Consider the following 24,293-nt stretch of genomic DNA (forward strand, 5'->3'; position numbering starts at 1 on the left):
CAGCCAAGAGGCGAATGAAATACTGGGCTTGGTGTAGGGGAATTAAGTCTCTAGGGAGATCAGCTAGTGCCTTGAGCAGGAAGAGCCAACACCCATCTTGGATCGTAAAGTCTTGATAGGAGAATGATCCCTCAGGGGACTATTGCTTGAGAGACTAAAAGGCCTTTGGTTTGCTCAAATGTCTTTTGCGTTCCTGTAATGGAAACTTGCAGGAAGCCTTCCCCCGGACAGGCACACTGCCCTTGGATGAAGTCTAGTCTAGCATCATGCTACAGGCTGGCATGTGCTGCAAGGGCATACATGTCAGATGACATAGAGACTAGCCTACAAAATGTCAGGGCCCTAGGACAGGAGCCTCCCACTAGGCGGAAGAGATGGCAATTCACTTCCCACGCAAACCACGGCAGATGCCAACAGCTTAGTTCAGTCGATCAATCACATGAGCCAACAGAGAAAGGGCCTTACTTTTTGTTGTTGTTAAAAATTTTTTTATTGAATTTTCAAAAGTTTAACATGTATACTTCAATGCCTGGCACCTTACATTTTTGCACACAGCTCCCTTCACACCGTTTTGCTGTACACTGAAGATGCTTTAGGCGCGCACCTTAAAATAAGTGTGAATGAGACAACTGTGAGTTCACCAATTCATGCATCATGCAGGTAGAATAATAAAATTGTGGAGTTCAAAGGGACCCCAGGGGTCATCTAGTCTAACCCTCTGCAATTCAGGAATCTCAGCTAAAGCATTAATTTCAGATGGCCATCCAAATTCTGCTTAATAAACCTCAAATGAAGAAGAGTCCACCGCCTCCCGAAGGATAGCTACAGGTATCCACATAAAAATGCTCAAATGTTGACCATTTTCCAGAGGACTTGATCAAATGTATGGATTCTCCTCTGCCGCCTTCTGCAGCATTCACAGTTTCTTCCTCCCTAAAAGTCAGTTTTGCTTACTCCTTCACATCACTATCCTCTTGCATGCGGCCTCCAGAAAGAAAGCCAGACTCTCCAGGGCTTCAAAGAAACCCATCTGCCTTCATCACTGCCTTTGTCCTTCCACAGCTGGTTTTCCGTGGTTGGTGATCTGCCAGGGATTACGCAGCTTGCAAAGCTGTAGGTTTCTGCTGGTGAACATAGATATTGCTCGCTGCCAAGCGAAAGTACCTTCTTTCGTTGGCAGATAAGCGGTGAAAGAAACCCCTAAATGGTCCCAAAAGATCAAGAGCGGGAGCGATAGCTTGGCACCTTTTTATAGACCCAAAATGTCTGTGGCATTATCTCCAGCCTTGGAAGAATGCTGGGACCAGGAGAAGGGCCAAGAAGGCTACAGAAGGGACCTTTGTCTCTGCAATGCTTAACTCATTGTGAAAGCAAAGCCTATCAGAAGAGAGGGAGAGGGAGAGGGAGCGCCAAGATGACTGGGAACTGTAAACCTAGGAGATTCCTTGTGCTCTGCACAGCCAATTGCACGTGAACATTAATTTTCCATTTGGATTTCCCTAACCCCAAAGTAAATAAAGCCTTCCCCATCCCCAAGTTTTTCATCCCACCTGTAATAACATCTCTAATCACATTCCCCTTTAAATGAACCTCAAAGGGCTGTGAATGGTGACCATTATGAGTTCTGCTGGGAGTTGCTTCGTCCCACATTTCATTCTTGCTGGTGACAAGCCGAGCTAGTGATAGTTCACGCTGATGCGATTCCCTGAGAAGGCCAGTTTGTTTTCCTGCTCATTGGTCCTGGAGACAAAAACGATGCCTTGCGTTTCTTTGTATTTCTTGCTTGGAAGGTTCCTTTCCCCCACCATCCCTTCCTTTCATCTTGTTAAAATATTGCTGCTTTTTTCCGGGGGTTGTATAACCTAGTCGCTCTATCAAAGCAAGATGGTTTGTAATCCAATTTACACAGTTGCTGTTAAAGTACTGCTGTCCTGTACTGCACTTTGAAGACGCTAACAGTTCGATCATGTTTGTGCCTACCTGTAAGTTTTGAGTACAATGGACTTTACACCAAGGTAAGTGTGGTCCTCAAGCTTTCTTTCCTCTGGGCCCTACTTTCAGGATAAAAAAAGTGGGGTTTTTTATTGATAAGAAATGCATTAGAAAACAAAAAGAAGCAACTGCTAGCACTGCTTGATTTATAACATAGAACAGAACTGATTTCTAATTTGATCATGGGATGTCCAGAAAGTATAAAGCAATGCACCTACACAAGAACATGCATCGTTTCCAAAATATAAGTATAAACAAGCCTCTTCCACCCTTTGAGAACCACTGGTGTACAGGATTGTAGCCATAACAATCCCCCTCTTTGATGCAGGTGTTCAGCTGTGCCAAAGCTCTGTACATTTCAGACTCAGACAAGAGGAAGCACTTCCGGCTGGTCGTCAATCTCTTCTTCAGCAACGGGCTGGAGATCGGCACGTTCCACAGCAAGCTGATCAAGGTGATCTCCAAGCCCTCCCAGAAGAAGCAATCCCTGAAGAATACAGACTGTAAGTGGACATGGGCTCCTGGGTGCCAGCGGAAGGAGCCTTCCTTGTGTCTTTGGAGGCAGCCACCTTGCCAGGAAGCCGCAAGATAGGATGGTAGACTGGTTGTAGTTGGAGAAGGTAACGCAACAGGCTAGGAAGGAGGCATAGCGTGGAGGTAGAGCACATGCTTAAAAGGAGCAGAGGGGAGAAGCTGGTTCAGACCCTGAATCTGAGATCCTAGATGGCTGCTACCAATAAGTAAGAGTAGTCCAGAGGTGGGGAAACTTTTTCAGCTCAAGGGCCACGTCTTCTTCTGGGCAGTCTTCTGAGGGCCATGTGCTGGGTAGGAAGGCCAAAGACAAAAGTGAGCAGAGCAACCAATGTATCATGTTCCTTTGTTTAGTAGGCTAGCTTCCACACTTACTCTGTATCCTCCATCCCAGACCCTCCAAGTGTCCCTATTTTCCAGGGACAGTCCCGAATTTACAGAAGCTGTCCGGTTTCTGATTTGAACCCAGAATGTCCAGCTTTTCCTTAGGGTGTCCCTATTTTCATCAAAGAAATGTCGGAGGATGTGGAGTTATCTGACCCCCATGCCTTCTGAAGGCAAACCTGTACAGTGGTACCTCGGGTTAAGAACTTAATTTGTTCTGGAGGTCCGTTCTTAACCTGAAACTGTTCTTAACCTGAAGCACCACTTTAGCTAATGGGGCCTCCCACTGCCGCTGTGCTGCCGCCCCGCAATTTCTGTTCTCATCCTGAAGCAAAGTTCTTAACCCGAGGTACCACTGTATAGGGAAGCATTTTTTAATGTTTAATGTTTTATTACATATGTTAGAGGCCACCCAGAGTGACTGAGGCAACCCAGTCAGATGGGGGGGGGGGGATAAATAGTAAAACATCATCAACAACAACAACAGCAGCAGCAGCAGAATAGGGCGTTCCTGTTTTCAGCAGAGAAATGTTGGCAGGTATGCATCCAGGACGTGGGTGGCGCTGTGGGTAAAACCTCAGCACCTAGGGCTTGCCGATCGCATGGTCGGCGGTTCGAATCCCCGCGGCGGGGTGAGCTCCTGTCTTTCGGTCCCAGCTTCTGCCCACCTAGCAGTTCGAAAGCACCCCTAAGTGCAAGTAGATAAATAGGTACCGCTTTATAGCGGGAAGGTAAACGGCGTTTCCGTGTGCTGCGCTGGTGCTGGCTCGCCAGAGCAGCTTCGTCACGGTGGCCACGTGACCCGGAAGTGTCTCCGGACAGCGCTGGCCCCCGGCCTCTTAAGTGAGATGGGCGCACAAACCTAGAGTCGGACACGACTGGCCCGTACGGGCAGGGGTACCTTTACCTTTACCTATGCCATCCAGAAAAGCAAGTGGCATTATTAGAGCTCAGGGACACATTCCAGCCAGGCAAAAACTCTCAAGGAAGGTGTGAAGCAGGGCTGTTGAGAGGTGTGGCCTGGGGAGAGTTCCAAGAGTCAGATGGAGAGGCCTGGAGAGGCCACCATCAGCCATCAAGCCTGAGGTTCCCACCCCTGAAGAAAAGATGGACAAATATTCTGACCTGGTATTAGGCAGCTTCCTATGTTAAAGCAAGAACGTGTCAGCTTCAGGAATCGGATCCCTCCCCCAGTGGCAGTAATTAATCAGATCAAACGAAAGGAGTGTTCTTACCAGTTAGTTTCTTTAATAATCACAGCGAGAGACAAAGGAATGCATATCTCACCCCCTCCATCCCCATTAATCTATGTCACTCCTACGTCGGGTAATCTGAGCTTGTTGCCGTTGCGATCTCTGTTCTATCACCCTCAAAGGCCATCTAGTCCTAGGCAAAGGGGGGTCAGGAATGCTGTCCAAAGACACTGAATCTGCAAGCTGTCTCTCTCCTGGTGTTTCCTCTTCTAGCTGTTCCTCACCCAGTATCTCCAAGCTTTCCCCCTCAGGACTATGCCCCTCTGCAAACCACTGTTCTAAATCAATGCTGTCCTCCTGCCCTTGGGAAGGTTCAGGAGAAGGGGGGGGGGGCTCCCACCATTCCTTCTCAGTCCATCCCCTGACAGAGCAAAGGAGGAAAATGCTACTGTAGGACAAAATATCTGGGGTTGCAGAAGTGGAGTCTTCAGCAACAGCTTCCCTGAATCCTGCATATGTTTATTCCTTGCACGAATCTCACTGTGTTCATGGGCCTATTCATATGTAAGGATGTACAGGGCTGCAGCATTGAACCTGGACTTAGCCATTTACATCAATCTCTTCCCCGATGCTCTCCTTCCTGTCCCCCTGCCACCCCACAGTGTGCATTCCGTCCGGGTCTAAGGTCTCCCTCTTCAACCGCCTGCGCTCCCAGACTGTTAGCACCCGGTATCTTTCGTTTGAGGGTGGCGCCTTCACAGCAAGTGCCAGGCAGTGGGCAGCCTTTACACTTCATCTGGGTGAGGCTTGCTAACGACATGCTCATTTTTAATCACTAATAATGTGGGGACGTTGGTGGTTCTGACCTCCCAGCCAGTGGCATTGCAACATTTGGTGGCACTGTGCCCAGGAGTGGGTGCAACCTAGCCCAAAATAAAAACGGCTAATTAAGGCTTGGCAATTAATCAAACTAGGAAAATTAGCATCCGTTGTAACGTCCCTGTTGAAGTTATAAATATGTTTGGGGCCAGGGTGGACTGCTGCATAAGAGTTAAGATGACCAAGGGATGACAGTTTTGTGAAAGGATAAAATATGGTTTGGGAGGAGACACTGTTTTGTGATTGCTGTCTGGGTACTGCAAGTGAGTCCATGTCAATGGGATTGCCTTAAAACAGGGATAGGGAATGTGTTTCAGCTCAAGGGCCACATGCCTCAAAGGCAGCATTCTGAGGGCCACAGGCCAAATGTGGGCGGGACCATAAACAAAAGAGGGAGAAGAAACAGGTGGAACTCTTACCATTGTACAATAGGCTACATTCCAGGGACACAAGTGCCAGAGGTTTACACACTCCCACACCCCTCCATCTAGGCAAACAAAAGGCATTATCGCAGCTCAAGGATGCTTTGCAGCCAGGCAATAGTATTCAAGGAGGCCATGGGGCAGGGCCAGTGAGGGGTGGAGCCTTGGAAGAAGGGGTGTGGCCTGGGGAGGGGGCATAGCCTGGAGGCCAGACAAAAAGGTCTGGAGGGCGGCACTCAGCCCCCAAGCCTGAGGTTCCCCACCCCGTCTTAAAACATTTTGTCAAATAAGGCACTCCTGTTCAGTCCCCCCTTCTTGCCCTTTGCATTTAGCTTTCCACCTTTTTCTCACTTTTTCTTCTTTTCTTTTCTCCCATCCTTGTTTATATCGAGCGGGTGAGTCCCAGGGTGAGTTCCCCCTGCGAGAAGGATACATTCACTATGGTTCCACCATTCGCCTCATCTGCACAGCCACCGGCATGGCCCTGCCCCCTCTGGTAAGGACTGGCAGTCAACTGGAAGGCAAAAACCAAGAATCCATCTTAACTTTCTCTCTCTCTCGCATTATCTGAAATCCAATACACTATGCCGTGCATCTTGTGCCTCACCCAGATTTTGCGATGGTTGCCTCCTCTTCTAGCTCCTCTCCCTCCCCAGGAATTTGGCATGGTTGCCACATTCCACCAATTAGTATATTTTCGGCCCATCATGTCCATTTCACATCCTATGTAGTCCATGTCCTAAATACATTCCATCCAGCTTCAGCATTCAATCTGCAATTAAAAAAACAAAAACACCCTTCATGAAAATCCATATTACGTTTAATGTCATATTCTACAAAATATGTGTTGTGTACAATTTTTATGCACATTTTATGCGTCTTTTGAACTGAGAACCGTACAACAACACCTGGAGATAACCTACTAGTCCCATCCTGATAATTCAATACAGCAGTATCCTAAGGACAATACCAGAATAAAAAACATGAAGGGTCCCGTCCCCCGTCCCCCGAGCTCCTGTTAATCCAGGCGTATATTCATCTCCCCAGATCATTCGGAAAGTTGCTAAGCAATCAGTGCTGTTGGATGTGAACGAACCTGTCTCCCAGCTGCATAAATGTGCGTTCCAGCTTCATGGCACTGACCGGATGTACCTCAGCCTCTCCACAGAGAAAGTGGTCCAGTTCCAGGTAGCAGGGATGGCGGGCAGAACTGGGTGGTCAAGTGAGATAGCCTCCACCCCAGCTGTATCAAAATATTGCTGTATTATTTAATTTGGAATCTATGCCACAGGGCTAGAGCAGAGCTGAAATCATTTCAAAATTCCCTTTTTTTAGTAGCAAGAAGGGGGAGAAACTTTTGGAATTTTCAAAGCCCCTGAGAAAAAGAAGACAGAATTTTGCAGAATTTTCTGTGAACATTCTCAACCATTTTCGTGGCGGTTGCCATTCCTACATCCGGTGCCCCAAATAATGACAAGTCCCAGGCATTGCAGAAGATGCAAAATGGTGGCCTGGCTGCTGCCAGTGCTGGTGGTGTTGCTACTTGCAGTAGGGTGGTGGGAAAAGGCTTAGAAAATACCTTTGTCACTGCTGTTGCTAATGGTGAGTGACCCCCCGATTGAGAAACTGTTGGATAATTTCTCTTCCCCTTGGATTTTTTTTTTTGAGAAATCCCTATTTCTCTGTCCACAAATATAGTGTTGGACAACAACTCCCTCAACCCCTAACCATTAGAGATTCTAGCTGGGGCTGATAGGAGTTGGAGTCCAGCAACATTTGTACAAATGTAGGAACCTGCCTTTCATTGAGCCAGCCCATTGGTCCACTTCACTTAGCATTGTATACACCAGAACTGGATCTGGTTGGGAGAACTGGATCCAGAAGCAGCCAACTCTCTATGGGCCACTCTGACAGGTGACCAGGATTGCCCACCTGTCCCGACGATCACTTCAGCAGCATCTGAAATTGGAACAGTTTCCAGATGGCTAGTCTTGTTAATCTAATACACTAAACCCAACATGGCACCTTAAAGACTGAAAAATAGACTGTGCCATGAGCTCCTGGGAGTGCCACAAACATAAAACCCCCACATCAGAAATGCCTCCTGGAGGGGGGTCACCAGCACTGATGTGGGAACTGGCAATGCGATCCTTAACAATTCCAAGTAGAAAGTTGACCACAACCACACTGTTCAGGTAGCATGAACTAGGACTTAGTTCAACTCCTCTTTTCTCAGTACCCAGTGAGGTTGTTGATGGTTCAAACAGGCATCACCATGTCCGAAGGAAGTGAACCGGGAGCTACTGAACGACAGCTCTTGCTGGACCATCATTGGGACAGAAACCGCAGAATACACATTCAGTGACTGCCTCACTGGCATTCAGGATCCTGTGAGCCCGGTCCCTCTCATCACAGCCCTGGAGGTGAGTCGAGTTCTTTTGCTTTGTGAAGAAGAGAGAAAAATCTGGCAGAAACTTTGGCTAACCTGCTTTAATGAAATACGGAATTATCCCCATTTCCTGGGATGCTACTCGTGATTACTTGGAGGAGATTAAATCACACACCTATCTTCCCATGCTCAGGATACTCAGAAGGTGCACTTCTTTCACTCTTTCAGTGCATGCTGATGGGTGCCAGCGGCTTCTCATCTGGTTTGTCATTCTGACTGAAATTGGAAGATAGCAATTCTTCTGGCTGACTTAATGTAGACTGCAAGGGACGCGGGTGGCACTGTGGTCTAAACCACAGAGCCTAGGGCTTGCCGATCGGAAAGTCGGCAGTTCGAATTCCCACGACGGGGTGAGCTCCCGTTGCTCGGTCCCAGCTCCTGCCCACCTAGCAGTTTGAAAGCACGTCAAAGTGCAAGAAGATAAATAGGTACCACTCCGGCGGGAAGGTAAACGGCGTTTCCAAGTGCTGCTCTGGTTCGCCAGAAGCAGCTTAGTCATACTGGTCACATGACCCAGAAGCTGTCTGCAGACAAACGCCGGCTCCCTCGGCCTATGGAGTTAGATGAGCGCACAACCCCAGAGTCGTCCACGACTGGACCTAATGGTCAGGGGTACCTTTACCTTTACCTTTTTACAAGGGTGTAAACTTGGGTATGCAATATGGGAGCCTCTTTGAGAAGGGAAGACGAGTTGAAAACAGTAAACTTGTGGTTTATAAATGAACCACAGTTGTACCTTAGATCCCGAACGCCTTGTGACTTGAACGTTTTGGCTCCTGAATGCCACAAACCTGGGAGTGAGTGTTCTGGTTTGCGAATGTTCTTTGGAACCCGAATGTCTGGCACAGCTTCTGTGGCTTCCGATTGGGTGCAGAAAGCTCCTGCAGCCAATTGGAAGCTGCGCCTTGGTTGTCAAACGTTTTTGGAAGCCAAACGGACTTCTGGAACGGATTCCGTTTGACTACCAAGGTACCAGTGTATATTGACACCACCTGCTCTTCTGCAGTCTCTACGTCACTCAGATTAACAAATGTTGGATGGAAGGCTGTTGCCTATTTTCAGTCCTCTTAATATGAAGACCGCTGTTTTATAGGCCCTATGTCAGATAAGAAATGCCCCAGGAATTTACGTTGCAAATGTGAGATAACAAGCTAGTGATGTCATGTAACCTCCACACCACCTTATCAGGATGAACGCTCAAGGAACAGGCGACATTGCATAGCCGCCACACAATTTTGTCCAAATATATCAGCAGGAATGCTCGATTAAGCAGCCAGTCTGGAATCTCCCGTGCTTGCTTTAATGTCAGAAGGTGGAAGGGGAAGAGGGAGGCGAGGCTGTGCTCTAACTTCATGATGAGATGTGTGTAACCTTTTCTCCCTGCGACTGGGTCTGCTTCTCACAGCTGGCAGGTGGAGGGGACGTGGCGATGCTAGAAGTACAGGGCGAGTACTTGCATGCAAAGCTGAAGGTTTGGTTTGGCGATGTGGAAGCCGAGACCATGTACAGGTAAAGCAGAGAGACAATCTGTTGTGCAGACAAGCTGGGCCGTTTTGCAGCCGCTATTCTTTGGGCATGTTCCAGACAAGTGGGGCGTTCACACGTTATATTCAACAAGTGTATACTTGCTGTAAACTCACAGGGAGGAATTCAACATAGCGCTAAGCAGATCGCTCCATCAGTGCAAGCATTTCTCCTCTCCCTGTGTGCTGTTCCAGGGATTTTCCTGACCGCCACCCAAGCCAATCTGGGGAGAATGGGGCATGCAAGGAGAGGAGGGAGAAAGCCCCCTTGTTCTTGCAGAAGTCTTTGCATGGAAGATGTACTGGAAAGTGTGGGGTAATTGCTGGGTGTGGTGTCGTATAATTTCCCCACAAACAAATCCAAACAAATGTTCAATAAACAATGGGCATCATATAACTTCCCTGCAAATCAGGATGAATGCTTAGTGAAATGAGCTATCTGGAAGTGACTCCAATGTAACCCTTTGAGTCACTGCGGGGAGGAAGAAGAAACCCCATTTTTCTTGTGTTGTGCATTCTTTTCCTCCTTAGGAGTCCCAAGACTTTGGTATGCGTTGTTCCTGATATCTCTGCGTTCAGCCGTGACTGGAGGTGGCTGAGATACCCCATCACTGTCCCTCTCCTACTGTTAAGGAACGACGGCTTGATTTATTCCAGCACTTTCAGTTTCACATACACACCAGAGCAGAGTTTCTTGACTGGGCAACCAATCCTGCCAAAGGTGGTGCAGGATTCCGACACCTTGCTTGATACCATCCATCAGGAGTTCACGAAGACCAACTTTCACCTCTTCATGCAAAGTTAGAGCCGGTGTTCTGTGTATGCCAGGATTCAACAGGAGTGCAGAGGACAGAGCAAAAGATTTGGCTTCCTGTTAATCTTAGCTTTAATTCTCATGTCTTATTTAGGGCTGGGCGATATCTGGTTTTCAACGTCGTGATAGATCACCAGCTAAACATCACGATATACCAGTATATCACGATGTCTGAAATAAGGATGGAGCTATGTAGAGGCATTGGCTGGCTTCACAGTTTTTCCTGCATTGTGATTTTTGCATAGCACACACACACACACAATCATGATTCACAATATATTGCCAGGTCAAAAATTATGAAACAGATATTACAATATGGACTTCAAACAGGTTTTGGACAATATATTGATATATTGCTGAGCCCTAATGCATATACCTGAAAGTATGTGGTGAACTATATCACCTGTAAACCGCCAACACCAAAGAGGTGGCTGAATAAGATGGGCCTGTTGTGACTATCAAGGCTGAAACAATTGAGCAAAATAGCATTCTATTATACATTATGCGGAAATCATGAAATATTGTTCAATGTGCATAACTTTTCCAAGTACAGAATCTGGATTTCTTGGACATTACGAGTTAAGAATAAATAATTAGTGCTTATTAGACTGCAGTGACAAAAGAACATAGTTGCAGAGCACCAGCATCTCATATGAAAAGACACTTTCATTTGATGGTCACCTGGACTTGAACTGTTTCTTATGGAGATGATATGCTGCACTATCTGTGGAATGGGGATTCAGGGCTGTATATGTTACGTTGCATTTATCTGAAACTTAATTAAATAAAAAAAAGGTAGTGGATTACATACAGCAGTTGTTAGAATTTTTTCAGATGACCAGACACCTGCATTTCAAGATAAAATGTTAATTTAAAAAAAAAATTAACTTTAAAATTAAAGTACTTGTAAGGCGACTTGAGGGCTGCAGTGCCCCCTCTATCCTTTTAACCATTTCTTAGAAAAACTCCAGCACAGGTCAATCCCAGGGGCCACATGGCTTGTTGCTGCCATGGGCTTTGGATTACAAGAGCAGCATCTGCCTGGATCATCAAGATCTGCCTGGATCGAATCAGGCGAGTTTGCTTTGCAATCCAATTTCAGGCAATTCCTCTCTCATTCCTGGATGCACACACCACCCCAACCTGCCCCCTAAGGTGGGGCCTAATCCTACATCTTCCCTGTCCAGTCCCACTTATAGGCAAACACACACATAGCTGTTTTTTAATTAATGAGTCCCTAGCGGTTTTGGAAGGGCCTCAAGAGGCACCCAAATTCCATGGATGCACAAGATACCCACTGTACACATGTTGCGGGCTTTGAAGATTAATTTAGAACCTTCGGGCGAATGCAGCATCAAAGGGCCAATCATAGATTCTGAAGCATGTTGCTTTAGCATTAGGAGCTTATTTAGAAAGCTGTGTGGTGCCAAAACCACACACTGGCTTTTAACCTGTGTTGAACTCCTGAAGGCCTACAGAGGAGCCCGGTGGAAAGAGACCGCAGCCCAGCGAGCGTCAGCATCCTCAAAGTGCCAGGCGAGTCATGCCAACAAGAAGCCCTTTCTCTGCTTCCCCCACTCATGACTCCAAGGCTGGAAGAGTCTCTTGTACATCAGTGTGTCTTGTGGGTGCCGTGGAAAGCTGTGGCTGGCGCATTTCGGGTTATTTTGTGCCGGTGGTTTCAGAGAGATGGGCTTCCATGCTGCTTTGTGTCAAGGTGGGTGTTGTCCAAGAGTCGTTTGCTCAGAGGAAAAAATGAAATGAAATGAAAATCTGACCTTGTTAACACCTGGCCCACCCTTTCAACTCCAAAGAAACCCCAGTGATGCCCCACAGCTATTTTGTTCCCAACTGTTGCCCAGTTCAACAGCAGACCCATGGCCAAAAGAAATAAGGAACCTGACATTTATAGGAGGGGGCTGTCAAAATCTTACTTATTAGAGGTGATATTCAAATAAATAATTGAACTCGCACAGGTTACTGCTAGCAGAATGGTATTCACACACACACACACCTTTTGCCTATATGTAATGCACACCATCCCTAAATATGGTCCAGAGGATTGGGGGAACCCCTAGAACAGATTTCAGAGGGTACACAGAGGGAGGAGAAGGGAGAACATACCACTTCTCAAGGAAAGTTATTGTGCTGCTGGAATGTTCGCCTTAGGTTGAATGCAACCCTACATTTTTATGTTATATGTTCAGCATAAGGGGCTCCGAGAGGCAGATGGAGCTTCGCCAACGTGGGAAGGAAGCCCATCTAGGAGAAGGAAAACTCTGGTCCTAGACCTCTGCTGCCTTGCGGGATATCTTTGGGAGAAGAAAAGGCTAAGGAATAAGCCCTAAGTGGGGTCCCTAAGATGGTTGGATGGCGGCTTGTATGCCTCCTTCTGGCAACTCCTGCACTCCAAGCTGGTGCCAAACATATTGCTCTGCTTTCCCTTGGAGCACATCAGCGAGGCAGAGATGGGGGTCTTGTTGTCTGGGCAGCCCAGAACCTCCATACACACTCTTGAGAGCCAGTGTGGTGTAGGTGGTTAAGAGTGGTAGTCTTGTAATCTGGTGAACCAGGTTCGCGTCTCCGCTCCTCCACATGTAGCTGCTGAGTGACCTTGGACTAGTCACACTTCTCTGAAGTCTCTCAGCCTCACTCACCTCACAGAGTGTTTGATGTGGGGGAGGAAGGGAAAGGAGAATGTTACCCGCTTTGAGACTCCTTAGGGTAGTGATAAAGCAGAATATCAAATCCAAACTCTTCTTGTTGTTGTGCCTTAGGGAGGTCACGCCATTACTGCTAAAGCAGCAGTTTAGCTTCACCCCTGGAGGCTAGCTCCATTGTCTGTTGAGACAGACAGGTGCCAACAACAAATGCTGCCTATTTGTAGCAGTTGTGGGACATCTCTGGCCCACAGACCTAACTCCCCATTCCTTGGCCAAGCCACCCCCACCTAACTATATGATGTCAGATATTATTTCAAAACACGTGAAGGGGGGGGATAGGTCAACTGATGCCCTTCTGCTGACTGGTTGGTCTGTCCACATGCCAATCTAGCCAGATGTAGGGGCAGATAAGGATCCAGCCCATCTTTTGGATCTACTTCCCCACCTCTGCTTTAAAGGAATTGGTGTCGTAGGGTGGGGCCTTGGTGTCAGCTGACTGAAGGTTGACAGGCAGAACACTGGACCTGACAGCTGAAAGCCCTCTTCAAGATCTCACTGCATTACACAGAGACCCACCCAGCAGCTTCTGTGGGCTCGCATTAGTATTTTATTCACTGACCATGGCTGAAATCCATCCACACCCCTTAGGAAATGATGGGCTATATAAATCAATCTGCAATAAACCTAGGGAATGTTGCCATTCCAGGAGGCTGCTGTTCTGACTCTGAACTCTGTGAATCAGACGAGAGTGTCTCCTGCATTTTGGCAGGGATCACGGCCCCCCGAGACTAGCTCCCTGTATTCTGCCCTACATCATGGTGTGTTCCATTTTTAGCTTATGAAGTGAAAATAAGGCCACTCTCTGCTCACCAGCTCTCCCAGCCAAAGTTGATTTTGCTTCAGATTCAAGGACAGATATATTGCAGAGCGGAACTCCAGAATATGTTGGCTGTTTGGGGGGCCCCTTGGGCATTAGCCATGAATAGTACCATATAAAGACTTGGCCTGTTTAGTAGCAGCAAATATAATTGCTAGTTTCAGTTGCCGGACAGGGGCAAAAGAGATGAACAAGCAACATGCAGTAATTTAAAGTCCACTCTGTTTTTTCTTTATGGGTAGTATGTTATAGTGCTGGAAGAGACTCTTGAGAGTCCCATGGACTGCAAGAAGATCAAACCTCTCCATTCTGAAGGAAATCAGCCCTGAGTGCTCACTGGAAGGGCAGATCGTGAAGCTGAGGCTCCAATACTTTGGCCACCTCGTGAGAAGAGAAGACTCCCTGGAAAAGACCCTGATGTTGAGAGAGATGGAGGGCACAAGGAGAAGGGGATGACAGAGGACGAGATGGATAGTGTTCTTGAAGCTACCAGCATGAGTTTAACCAAACTGCGGGAGGTAGTGGAAGACAGGAGTGCCTGGCGTGCTCTGGTCTATGGGGTCACGAAGAGTCGGACATGACTAAATGACTAAAGAACAAAGTATGTTGGCAGAATAATCTATCTTTCTGTACAATAATGCAAAGTGGATTTTTCGGCACCCAAGTCCACCAGATTTCCATTCTGCTTCCTTTAACTCCATGTCTATGGGTGGAGACAGATGTATTACTGAAACATGAGTCACAGAGCACCTCCAGAAAGCCATTTTACTGCAAGTGTATTGTAGAATGTTATTGACAACACATTCATGTTGGATTTATTCTGCTTTGGTTTGTTCTGTGATGCTTCCCCAAACCTACCACATTATTGCTGTCCGGAGGGCCTACAGTGCAACAAAGGCGGAACAAAAATCACCCTAAAATGTCCATTTGATGAACATTTTAACCTAAAATAGTCCCTATATGTGCATTTGGCACATTTTGTGACCAGAAATCTGTACTGCAAAATTCAGAGAAGAGTGGAAATGGGAGGATAACTATGTTCCAATCCATTTATCTCTCAGAACTTGCTATGAAAGGGGGAAAGGTACATTTGCACTGAATACAGTAGAATTGCTTCCAAACAGGCTTCTACCTGTCCCATCTGGGTTCACTCACTATTTCGCTTTTTCAAAAGTGCTCTGGAAGAGTTGCCTTCAGTTTGAGGTGGCATCATTTCGTTGTTTGCTTTAAATGTGAACATGCCAAACAATAGCCACGTGCAACTTAGACACTCAAAGACGACTGTGAAATACAATAGAGAAAAAACAGAGGCTGGATCCAGACACATCAAAGAAGCGTTTCAGTTTAAAGCGTTGTAAATTTAAACAGGGAAATCAGGTAGAGAAAAACGGGACTCCACGTCGCCATCTGGGGGCGCAATGTTATATCGCACATACAAATCGCTTTTTCTTTACCAGTCTATCCGAGTCCCAGTAGGGGTATATATGTGACAACTACATATAAAGAGCTACACTGAACGTTACAACTCCCTGTAGTGAGCTTGGTTTTTGCAACATCCCTAAAATGAGTGCAACTCAGCTACCGGGCACTCTGAAGCCTAGAAGAGGTTCTTTTATTGCCCTGATAATATTTCCAAAGCCCCTCAAAAGCTGCTTTGCTAGCATTTATAGTTAAAAGCTATACATGCTTCAAGAAATTGGCTCAGATGCTGCGGCCAGCTAAATCAATATTTGCCCATTGGGAACACAGACTCCATGTGAAAATTATGTTCGGAGAACTTTTCAAGGCAGTGCCCCCTGGGAACAACTGGTTCAAATCGACAGGGGGAGGCCAAGAACAGCAAAAGGAAGGCTTTGTCCGCACACATACCCCTGTCCATTTCTCTCTTCTTCTCGTTTTGTTTGTTCATCATCTTAGGCAAGCAAGAACGGCAATATTATGTTGGGTCCTCATACTATCCAGATGAAGCCTTTCAGCTGAAGCAGTCGTACAGATAAACTCCATCTGTACACCCTGCTCCAGAGCATACCTCAAAGGATGATCCCATTGACCTGCATCATTTTTTCCGTGTGAAGTTCAGAAAGTACTGTTGATATATTTTTGGAAATGAATTTCTCATCCACGGATCCAGGTATGTTTAAAAAAAAACCAAAATAAAGTAATTCAGAGAACGTCTTGTCCTTAGTGGACAAGTCAGAACTCATGTTTAGTTATGTGTACACCAGCAACCCAATCCTATTTATCCGGAGATAACTTTAACTGGCTTCAATATGGCTTACCACCTACAGTCATACCTCGGGTTGAAGCAGCTTCAGGTTAAGCATTTTCGGGTTGCGCTCCGCGGCAACCAGGAAGTAACGGAGCGCATTACTTCCGGGTTTCGCCACTTGCGCATGCGCAGACACTCAAAATGACATCACGCACATGTGTGGAAGCATCGAATCGCAACCTGCGCACACGAAAGCGGGTAGCGTTCACTTCAGGATGCGAACGGGGCTCCAGAACAGATCCTGTTGGCATCCAGAGGTACCACTGTACTGTGCAGGATATAGCACAGATGAGATTTCCTTCCTACATTGTTTCCACACGATGCAAGGCATCTTCAGCAGAGGCTACATCTGGGGGAAAGTGACCCTGGTGACCCCTTTGCGCAGTAGACTTTGGAGACACAGACTTCAGAGGAAACATGTCAAGGCCTGTCTGCTCAAGCACCCAACTACAATGGCCATCATCCCTGACCATTGTCGATGCTGGCTGGGGCTGATGGGTGTTAGGTGTTGGGGTTCAACAACAACTGGGGGTCAAAGCAGGTTGCCCACCCCTGCTGTAATAGTTTCATAATGGGACAGAAACCGAGAAGTGAACCTTTTTCCAAGCATGAAGATGGAGCAATGAGTAAAACTTCCTTCACTGCCTCTCATGTACCCAATATCTCTTTTTAAAAAGTAACAAGCCTGGACACTTGCATGTGCTACAGCTTGTGTCCTCAACACAGGCACAGCTTATGAGTGCAGGATCAGGGCATTCTTGGTGGGCTGTGTCCATAGGATTGTCTCGGAAGATACCTGCTTTTGTTTGGAAAACTCTCCACATCCTTGACTCACTATACGTGGCTAACATTTGAATACGTTCCAGGAGTTGAGAATACAGTTGTTGATCCCATGACATGATCCCTTTTCTAGAGGCAGGTTCCGATACATCTCGTCCTCCCCTCTCTTTTGAAAGCACTGCGAGTGGATAAAGGGATGGGGAAATATATCAGTGGGCGCCTGCCTTGCTTCTTTGGCGTTATCGCAGTCGCAGGCCAAATGGATGGAATGAAAAATTCCATTCTCCGCCCTCCTGAAGAATGCCCAGCTGAACCGTTTGCAATTCTAATTTTATGAATGAAGGCCTCCCTCTTTTCCCCATGTCTCGAAGTTCAAGCGGAGGAGGCAGCATGTCTTTTCCTCCCAGTTCGATCGTCTGAAATAAGCAAACGTCTTTTGTTTACTGCAAAAACTATTGGAAGGGAGGCAAAGAGTGCGAGGTCCTTACAGCCTAATGGATTAAGCAAACATCTGCCGTAATTTATATCATATGCTGCAATGGAGTAAAAACAGCAGCTCCTTCTGAGTTGGAAGGAGCCTCAAATGGGTCACCGGGTTGTGGCAGGATCGATTTCATTCTTCTCTTAAAACCGGCCGGAAATGCCAGCAGACTCTGTACCTCTCGTTTGATTCGATTATTGTTCTGCCAGCCCCTACAGATGGGCTGCAAATATAGATCGGCAGCTCACAAAGGGATTGACTCGACCCTTGCCGCTTTCTAGATTACGTGCCTGGCCTCTCAACAAAGAGACTGGCATGGCTGGGAGAAAAGTGCAAAGTGTTTATTTGCACAAGGAACGGCCAACACAGGATCCCCCGGTGGACATCTTCGCGCCAGCCAGAAAACCTCCTCGCTCACGTCTACTTCAGCAGCCCTCTGTCATTTCCAGCCTGAATGCCAAACCGGCAGTGGGATTCAAGGAACATCAACAAAGATGCGATATCAGAACATCCCCTCCCCTGCCCACATCCATGGGCGTAGCCAGGGGGCAGGAAGGGGCAGCTGCCCCTCCCAAATCAATAAAAATACATAGCTAACTGAGGTTCTGCCCCCTCCTAACAAAAGGCCTGGTTACGTCCATGCCCACATCCACAGGTTGTGAGCACCATTTCTGCTTTTATAGATGAATAAAACAAGCACTGTTTTCCATGGCACATCACACTGGAACAAGTGCAGAAGCTGTAACAGGGGTAGGCAATCCAAAGAAAACTTTGCAACCTGACTTGCACTGAAGAAAATGCCGCAAGTTGTCCTGTACTCCGCGATCTGAGGACTGTGAGAACAAAATTCCTTATTTCGATTCACAGCCTCCCATATCCCTATCACGCTGATTGCAAATCTCTGGCCTGGAAGAGCTGTGGGACAAAAGCACGGGGCCGTTGAACTGTTTAACCCATGGCATTTCCCAATGAAAATACCTGCTTGCCCGCACACACACAAGAGCACATACAAGCACACAGGCTTCTATTAGGGGGGCAGGAAGGGGGGAATACATTTTCAGACATCCCCATTGCAGTGACCATTTGTCTCTGGTGTGTGGTTAAGGCTACAATCCTATACACACTTACCTGAGAGTCAGCTCCATTGAACTCAATGAGTCATATGTCTGATTAATAATAATAATAATAATAATACAATTTTATTTATATCCTGCCCTCCCCAGCTGAAGGAGCGGCTAACAACAGTAAAATAATACAGCATTCTAAAATCAATTCATTATAAAATCAGTTCATTAGGCATGCGTAGGATTGGGCTGTTAGCCATTGAATCCAGGCCTGAGCTGGAATGAGGCCTTGGAAAGCATCCGCTGAGATGATTCCTCCTCCCTTGCAGAAGTTTCCTAGGATGAAGAAGAGGAACAACTAGCCAGAAAGAAGCTTCCTCCATCTCCTAAGTCTGTGGATGCTTCCTTCCAACATCCCATATGGGATGCTGAGTCTATTCTGCAGCTGGTGCAAAATGCAAGGCTAGACTACTTTCAAGGCTAGACTACTTTTCTGGGGCCATGTTACACCTTACTGTCTATCTTACTCCTTTCTATATTCTCTGAACCTGCTACTAGAGCATTGTTGCTTCAGTCTGCACAAATAACAGTAGGTGGATATTCCTGCTGGAGGGGTGGTAGAAGAGGACCTCAGTAAGGCATCCGAACATTTCAACAGACCTTTTCAGCTCAAAGCATTTTGTGGCAGTCATCTCAGTTGCACCATAGGGAAGATGTCTGTCTGGTTCAAGCTGCCAACGTCACACAATCCTTTCCCGTTTATTCTCCCTTCAATCACGGCTCGGGAAAGGCAGAGTAAGACATACCGGGAGGTGATGATCTAACAAGATTTGCAGGCCAGCTTCTCTTTCTGACCAGGGGCTCTTCAAACCACACCAAAAGGCAGCATTGCAGGCAGCTTTGGAAGTAACCTAGGAAGCTGCCTTCTACCAAAGCAGAACACTGGCCTATCTAACTCAGTTCTGTCTACACTGATGGGCAGCTCTCCAGGGGTTCAGGCAGCCGTCTGAAATTACAAGCGGGCAAATTTCAAAGGATGGTTGTGTTTTGGTTCACACATTGTTTCAGAAAGTGTGAATTTGACAGATTTTGGCTTTAAACATGGGTCGGCAAACTAAGGCCCGCAGCCTGGATCAGGCCCAATTGCCTTCTGGATCCAGCCCGCAGATTGCCGCATGGATCGCCAGTGCGCACATTCTTTCCCTCTCCCTCACACGGCGGTGGCGCCTCCTGGCTTCTCCCTGCCCTGCCTAGAGGAGGAAGGGGGCTGGGCTTTGGTGCCAGCAGCAGCAGCGCTCAAAGGGCCACCATTTTAAGCAGCCCCTCTCCAGAGCCCTTTCATGCGCCGCTCATTATCCCGCTGCCACCAGCCCCTGACAGCTGCAAGACACAGGTAAGCAGCCACTGGGGCTCGTGGGGCTCTTGCATCATTCCCCCCCTTTAAAATATAGTCCAGCCCCCCCACAAGGTCTGAGGGACAGTGGACTGTCCCCCTGCTGGAAAAGTTTGCTGACCCCTGGCTTTAAAGGTGTACTGAAACGAATTTTAGTCCCTTACCAGCAGCTACTGGTATATGGCCCCCTGAAGGTCACCCTTGAGGAAATGTGGCCCTCAGGTTCAAAAAAGGTTTCTCACCCCCAAAACTCTTCTTTATAGAATCCTAGAATTGTATAGTTGGAAGGGACCACGAGGGTCATCTAGTCCAACCCCTGCAATGCAGGAATATTTTGCCCATTGCAAGGCTTGAACCTACAAACCCTGCATGATGATGCCCTCCATGTGAGCAATGCAGGGGGTGTGGCTTTGGAAGTGCAACAAGGGTGGGTAGGTCTCCAGGAGAGTTTTCAAAGTGTTGCTGGGCATGTATCTCTGTTTTAAAAAGAGGCATATATGCATTGCCCTGTCTGCCAGTTCATACAATTTACCAGAACTGCATGGGATCTGCTTTGCCCATTCGGCCCTTATGGTTCATGTTTACGTTGGCAAAGGCCGGCCTGAAGTTACCTCAGGCCTAGCCCACAGCTGCTGCTGATCCCAAAGGAATTCAGCAGAAGACAGCACCCCTTGGCAACCGCTGAGGCTTTTTCCATGGAAAATGTCACAGTCGTTTTCTCGGCTGACGGAAAGGGATTTTGACTTGCTTGCTGAATTTCTCTGACAAAGAGTGAACGGTTCAAGAACCAAAGCTATTAGTATAGGAGTGTCTTCCTCTCCCCTCCAAAAGAGTTTTCTCCAGAGGCAAAGAAGGCCCCAGAGAATGAAATTTGGGGACGTTTTGAGCACATACTGTGACGAGTGAAGCATTTCATTTGCATCCCAAGGAATTCCACATATCGGTCAGTGTTGAGAAAGGAGAAAGGAGATGGCCAGCGTTTTCACATGTGTTTTTCCTAAAGAACATGAAGCCTCAATCAAATTGAATAGAAGCCAGCTTAGTTTTCATCAGTGGGACATGGCCTTGCCTCCTGCTCTTAAAAACGCCACTCGGGAAATAGACCATATTTTTCGCTCCATAAGATGCACTTTTTTCTTCCTAAAAAGTAAGGGAAAATGTCTGTGTGTCTTATGGAGCGAATGCATGGTCCCTGGAGCAGAATTGCCCAGGGAAAGAGGGAAGGGGGTGTTGAAACAAAGCCGCTGAGCAGCTGATTGGCAAGCGATCGGGGAGGGAGATAAGGGACGCTAGAGATAAAGAAGGCTGCCTGGGAACAGGGAGGTAAAAGCCCATGGATCTTCAGGATTTTTGCATTGGGTCACCCCAAATTTACCATCAGATCACATAGCATGTCCATGTCTATAGCCTACACCCCAAAAATCATGCACCCACTGTTGCATGGGGCCGCAATGGCACAAAAACATGGTTACAAAGCACGGATTCACATGGATCCTCAGGATTTTTGCATTGGGCTACCCCAAACTCACCATCAAATCACATGTCTGTGGCCACAGCATGAACCACAAAAATCATACATCCACTGTTTCATTCAGAATATTTTTTTCTTGTTTTCCTACTCTAAAAACTAGGTGCGTCTTATGGTCAGGTGTGTCTTATGGAGCGAAAAATACGGTAGGTCAAATAACCAGATGTCCTCACACATTACAAATATGTATGACAGACTCAGCTCAAGTGAACTGGAAGCAAAACAGCTTCTCCTAGCTCAGCTGAAAAACATAAACAAGGATTCGTGTCACCAGCATGGAAGTGACGCCACCCTCAAAACTGCCAGGTGATCTATCCCAAAGTTAATTTCCCCTCCATCAGTGCCATGGCCCCAATCCAATTCTGCTCATGTTCTCGTAGCTGCTTCAATCAGTTTTAAAAAGCATGGGAAATTTGATCATAGAACTCTTGATTTCACATCTCATTTGTCCCTGATTCAGGTAATTTCTGAATATAACTGAGGCAATTCAATTACAGCTTCACTGTCCTGCTCCCAAAAGGGCAGGTAGGTCCAGAGCCCATTCATGTAAACAGAGTAATACATGCATAATCACAGGCTTCCCTGGTGTATCAACCCCATACCAATCCATCACTAGTTTGTTTAATAATCTGAGACAGCTACAACCCACTCCAGAGTGTGCTGGTTTTGTTGTGTAAATAGCTGCTGCCCTCTAGTGTTTGCTCATATGTACTGCGGCGTCTGCCTGCCAATTTACTGAGCGTCTGTCTTGTTTTAATAAGCGCCTGTTTGTTCTTTGTGCCAGATGAGAGCATAAAAGAAAATGGAACCATGCTGAAAACTGGAGCTTTTAGTGGGGTTTTTGTTTGTTTTTTGCTTTTAAAAAAACTGTGTGTGGTGAAAACCTAGTATTCATGCTCTAAATTTGTTTGCTGTACACGACAAAACTGTACAGGGGAACCAGCCTCTAATTTTTGTGATTTTCACAGCAGTTTCATCTGCAAACATGAGCAAGTAATAATGTTTGTTTCCATGCCCTGAAAGCTCCACCTGCTGATTTCCTCAGATTGAGCTGCCATCAAAGGCAGGTTAGCTTATTTCTTTTTTGTCCTTTTCCATTGACAAGTCTACTGCAATCCATGCATAGGAAAGTCACTGTGGTGGAGTGCAGACGAGATCTAGACTTGTGAAAGAATCAGCTTGAAGCTGAGGGCTTGTTTTATGGATCTTGGCTAGAATCAAGGCCTGCTTTTAGGGCAGAGGTGGGGAACCTCAGACTCCACCTGGGTCCTTGTCACTCTCCCCAGGCAATGCTTCCTTGCCAGGTCCCACCCCTTATCACCCTTGCCCCATTCTCTCCCATACCCTCCATCATTCCTCCGAATTTAATTGCACACTGTATTAACATTTTTTTTAATATATTAGTGGCCATGTGATAATTTCAGCTTATAAATTTTATTGTTTAGTGTCTTAATTTGTATATTAAGGTACTTTTATAGCTCTGTTTAGAGTAGGTAATGTCTTGATAATATAAATGTTTTAAGTTTTTTGTATCAATCCAGTATATTTTCTTTCAATTGTTGAATGATTCTGTGTACATTGCAGCAGCCTTTGGCTATGTGCAATAAAACTGACTGACTCCTCAGATGAAAATAGGAGCATCGCTTAGTCCACCACACAACTAACCCACCCCCACCCCCACCCCCAGAGCATTTCCTATCAGAAGGAGGACATCAACAGGACACAACACACACCCCATCCACCATCCTGAGAAAACCCCTTGATCCCAATTTTATTATACAGTCGTACCGTGGTTTTCAAACAGCTTAGTTCTCTAACGTTTTGGCTACCAAACACCACATACCCAGAAGTGACTGCACTGGCAGAGGAAGAGGAGTGCAGGGGGAGCACACCACCCCCAGCAGCACAATTCCAGTGGGTTGCCATCACTGCTGCCCCCGCCCAAGCTGGGCTCCATGCCCCCAGGACACACACCAGCCCCGCCTCCCAGAGCATGAGGTTCCGCCACTGAGTGACTGTTCTAATTTGTGAACTATTTTTGGAAACCAAACGTCCAACAGGGCTTCCGCAGCTTCCAATTGCCTGCTAGAGCTTCCTGCAGCTAATCAGAAGCCACACTTCGGTTTCCAAACATTTTGGAAGTTGAACAGACCTCCAGAAAACAGGTTCTGTTCGACTTCCAAGGGACGACTGTATTTTATTTTTTGGTAGATTTACAAAAAGAAAAAACAAACCAATAAATAAATTTCAGAAAGGGGAAAGATTAGACACGTATGCACTTAGAGAAAAATTAAGACTCCTTGTACACCACTCTGTTCCCCCTTTCTGACCACCCAGGGCCACCAGGCCTTCTGCCTGCACCCTAGTTGTACTTGCCTAGAGTCAGCATCCAAAGTTAGGTCCATTCCTAGGGTTGGACGGACAGCAATCCACACGGTCAGACAGTCCAAGGGTCAGGGAATCTGATGATCATGGAGTCAAGGGTCAAAACAAGCAGCAACACAGGACCAGGAACTATAAGCATTGTTTCTAGCATCTGACTGCTGCTGGAAGCTCTGCTTAAGAAGGCTGAAGGCAGCTGGTTCTCATTAGCACCTTCTCCTCTGTGTCCTTGAAGGCTGATCAGCTGCAGGTGAAGTCACTCCGACTTCTCCCCTTTCAGGCTGCTGTTCTGCAGGTGAAGCTGACTCCTGGCCCATGACAGTAGTCATGTACATGAAAGCTAAGACCACACTGGTTGAACTACAGGTTGTACCCAGTGGTGAACCCCAATGCTAAGAGAACGCTCTTGGGTCTAGCAGAGGTTTCTATCAACAGAAAGGGCAAGAGGTGATTTTTGACAATTCTGCTTCCTGAAGCAATCTCTACCATGCACTCCCAAAATCTGCTGCAGTGGGTTGGGGGACCCTTCGGAAGTGAGTGTGGGGTGGCATGGAGAGCTACAGAGGGAAGGGGAGATGCTGTGGACATCATCTCTCTTCCTGTTACACTGACAGAAGCCTCTGATGGATCAAAGAGCCTTCCATCGGTGCAATGGAGACCATTGGAGAC

The 24,293-nt window shown here is 46.9% G+C and overlaps 1 protein-coding gene across 1 annotated transcript in view; it reads left to right on the forward strand.

The window, feature by feature from the left end:
- Window positions 1–10,993, forward strand: part of RBPJL (recombination signal binding protein for immunoglobulin kappa J region like) — a 39,895-nt gene extending 28,902 nt beyond the window's left edge. The window contains exons 6-12 of the mRNA XM_083446971.1: window positions 2,321–2,495; window positions 4,763–4,900; window positions 5,794–5,897; window positions 6,449–6,589; window positions 7,669–7,824; window positions 9,256–9,359; window positions 9,905–10,993. Of these exons, the coding sequence (XP_083303097.1) occupies window positions 2,321–2,495; window positions 4,763–4,900; window positions 5,794–5,897; window positions 6,449–6,589; window positions 7,669–7,824; window positions 9,256–9,359; window positions 9,905–10,178 (1,092 nt within the window). The 3' untranslated portion in view covers window positions 10,179–10,993. The remainder of the gene's footprint in view (window positions 1–2,320; window positions 2,496–4,762; window positions 4,901–5,793; window positions 5,898–6,448; window positions 6,590–7,668; window positions 7,825–9,255; window positions 9,360–9,904) is intronic.
- Window positions 10,994–24,293: the final 13,300 nt, after the last annotated feature.

The sequence above is a fragment of the Podarcis tiliguerta genome, assembly GCF_965153285.1.
Source record: "Podarcis tiliguerta genome assembly, chromosome: 6".
Lineage (NCBI taxonomy): Eukaryota > Metazoa > Chordata > Lepidosauria > Squamata > Lacertidae > Podarcis > Podarcis tiliguerta.